Source organism: Limulus polyphemus, unplaced genomic scaffold (assembly GCF_000517525.1).
Source record: "Limulus polyphemus unplaced genomic scaffold, Limulus_polyphemus-2.1.2 Scaffold7146, whole genome shotgun sequence".
Lineage (NCBI taxonomy): Eukaryota > Metazoa > Arthropoda > Merostomata > Xiphosura > Limulidae > Limulus > Limulus polyphemus.
Window position 1 is genome coordinate 20548 of NW_013672756.1, and position 3324 is coordinate 23871.

The following is a 3324-nucleotide window of genomic DNA, read 5'->3' on the forward strand; positions in this document are numbered from 1 at the left end:
AGAAAGGTTGTTGGTCAGAAAATTAGATATGATAAAAGTATTGTGGATTTTATAAAGGAAATTTTCACTTGGAGAATTTAAAACCAAGAGCCTCACACTATAGCATATGTTTAACTGTGTAATATATGTCGCACACGTCACACTTTCAGCTGGAAGGGTTAGCCGTTTGTGTAAATAAATATACGCAAGTACCTTCAAATCTAATGAGCATGAGTATTTTAATTTTAAAGAAGAAAGAGAAAAACTTATCTTCAAAGGTGTCCAAAGTGTATTTTTTGAGGGTCTTACAGTATCTTAAAATCATTTTTGCCTAAGATTATTTGATCCAATTAACAGTCTTTAGTCCCTCCTAACCAAAAAGACCCTTTTTTTTTAAGATTCACTTTTGTGTGTGAACATTAAGTTAGGCATAAGGCAGCATGCAACTAATAGAAATGTAATAATTTCTGTGCAATGTAAATTGTACAGACTGTATTCCTGTATGGTATAGAGCTGGCGTTGAAACCATAGCTTCTTAGTGTAGTGTATCAAGTTTTAAAACTTTGTATAGTCTAAATTCAAGTTGTAATAAGTAGGCTTTGAAATAGTGTATTTATACAGGTTATTCATCCAGAAATCAATATATGTAATGTCAGTACATTCTATCATGTTTTAGGGTTGGACTTTTCACTCCAGATATGGCCTTTGAAGCTATTGTAAAAAGACAGATCGCAAGGTTGAAGGAACCATCTTTAAAGTGTGTAGACCTAGTTGTTAATGAACTGGGAAATGTTCTCAAAAAGTGTGCAGAGCAGGTGAGTTTGGACGCTGTTGGTTTTGTGGTACTAGTTATCTGATATTAACTCTCTTAAGTAACAAAAAAAGAAGCCACAGGACAACTCGTCTGATTATTACAAAACTTATGGATTGGTGTTTGAACTACATAGAGACCAATAGACTTGTCTAATAACTACAACTTTGAAACCTGGTTTGATGTTGGGAATACAAAGACTGACATATTTCTGTCCCCCTAGATACATGTTAATGAATTATGATAATTTCAGATGTAATATTGTAGAATGTGTGATAGCCAACTTAACCAAGTTCCAAATGGATATTTCAACAGTGACCATTGGTTGACAAAAAGCCTACATTTGGCATCTCTGTTGCACTAATACGGTATTATCACCAAGTAGTAGTTTTAGCTGGAAGTGTGGATTGTTGTAAACACTATCACAAAGTGGTAGCTGGAAGTGTGGAGTGTTGTAAACACTAACATAGTGGTAGCTGGAAATGTGGATTGTTGTAAACACTATCACAAAGTGGTAGCTGGAAGTGTGGATTGTTGTAAACACTATCACAAAGTGGTAGCTGGAAGTGTGGATTGTTGTAAACATTATCACCAAGCAGTAGCTGGAAGTGTGCATTGTTGTAAACACTATCACAAAGTAGTAGCTGGAAGTGTGGATTGTTGTAAACATTATCACAAAGTGGTAGCTGGAAGAGTGGATTGTTGTAAACATTATCACAAAGTAGTAGCTGGAAGTGTGGATTGTTGTAAACATTATCACCAAGCAGTAGCTGGAAGTGTGCATTGTTGTAAACATTATCACAAATTAGTAACTGGAAGTGTGGATTATTGTAAACATTATCACAAATTAGTAGCTGGAAGTGTGGATTGTTGTAAACATTATCACAAATTAGTAGCTGGAAGTGTGGATTGTTGTAAACATTATCACAAAGTAGTAGCTGGAAGTGTGGATTGTTGTAAACATTATCACAAAGTGGTAGCTGGAAGTGTGGATTGTTGTAAACACTATCACAAAGTGGTAGCTGGAAGTGTGGATTGTTGTAAACATTATCACCAAGCAGTAGCTGGAAGTGTGGATTGTTTTTTAAACAGAATTATTTTAAAAACATGTAATTTGAACAGTAAATGTCCTCTGATAGACTTCATACCCAGGTGTTCAATTGCTTTGAAATTTGTAGAAATTAATTGAATTGGCAGTCAGTTTACCGTTACAATGTGATACATTAGTAACTAATAACTACTTTTAGATATTTCTTGAAAATTTATAAAATCCACTGAAGTTAAGGTTAATAATTTGTAATTTTTACTGTTAAATAATACTAAACAGTGTTCTGTTGTAAACTGATGAATGTAGAAAAGCTTCCGTATAAATATTAGCAGGCACGTACTGCCGTATCGGGACACCAGGACAAATCCAAGTGTAAACTTCCTTGGAAAGTTTGTAAAAAAAAAATAACTTAATGCTCTATCAGCACAATAGAGAAATAATTATTTGTCTGTTGTCATCACATGAACATGTATGATAATTCTACCAATAATGATATGCATCAAAAAAGATTTTGTTGACAATATTACTGCTGAAAACGTTGCCTTAACTTGTGAAGGACACCTGATCATGTCAGCTGTGTATGACCAGTGTTTTAACATTAAATGATCATGTCAGCTGTGTATGACCAGTGGTTTAACATTAAATTATATACACTTCTTAAGTGTCTTTTTGTTATTTTTACGACAAACTTGTGGGCCTCCCCTACCTTTTTCCTTTGTTAAAAGTTGATACACATGTATACTGTTTTTAACGAATGCATAATAACTTAGTTTGAATGCATATAATTTTAGAAACAGTTAAAATATATAAAAATGATTCTTATTTATATGATTCAGGATATTTAATTATATTATCATGGGGAGATTAACACCCCCACCACCATACAAGTTCTCGGGTAAGTTTATCTAGCTTCAAGTTGTACTAGTTTTGATTCAGTAGATTTCATTTAACTTTCATCTCGGACTCCTCTTCACCCACTCGAGTCCAAACGGTTTTATCTAAATTAATTTTGAACCACTTTTGGTGGAACTTGTCTGTGTTCTGTTGCGAGGGATGCATTTTACTGTCAGCTGAAACGTTGTATTTTAGAATAAACTTCTGGAAGAAAGGTTAACAGCTAAATTGGTGAATTTGAACATAATAATGTAATGTAAACAATCAGAATTAAACATAGTTGTCAACAAGATCTTATGTGGTCATCTGTATCACTATTAAAAAATATTATACTTGTTTAAAATATAATTGTATCGTAATGCTGATTTTCCCATTGAACCATTACTTATGGCAATGATCATGTAATATTCCATTTTTAGTCTGTTCCTTTTGTCATTTGTACATGTTTTTTTTTTTTTTTTACTTTCAACAATTGTAACAACCACAGTTGCAGTCAGTTCTCTGAAATAAGACTTGTAAAGTAACAAGTTTTTGTGATCTGGTGCAAGTTAATTACCAACATCAGAATATTTACACTTTGATCATTGTTTTG

At 33.1% G+C, this 3324-nt stretch overlaps 1 protein-coding gene across 1 annotated transcript in view; it reads left to right on the plus strand.

Moving 5' to 3' along the window:
- LOC106474384 (dynamin-1-like) overlaps window positions 1–3324 on the plus strand; it is a 35482-nt gene that overhangs the window by 14999 nt on the left and 17159 nt on the right. Inside the window, exon 12 of the mRNA XM_022402690.1 lies at window positions 656–821. Within this exon, the coding sequence (XP_022258398.1) occupies window positions 656–821 (166 nt within the window). The remainder of the gene's footprint in view (window positions 1–655; window positions 822–3324) is intronic.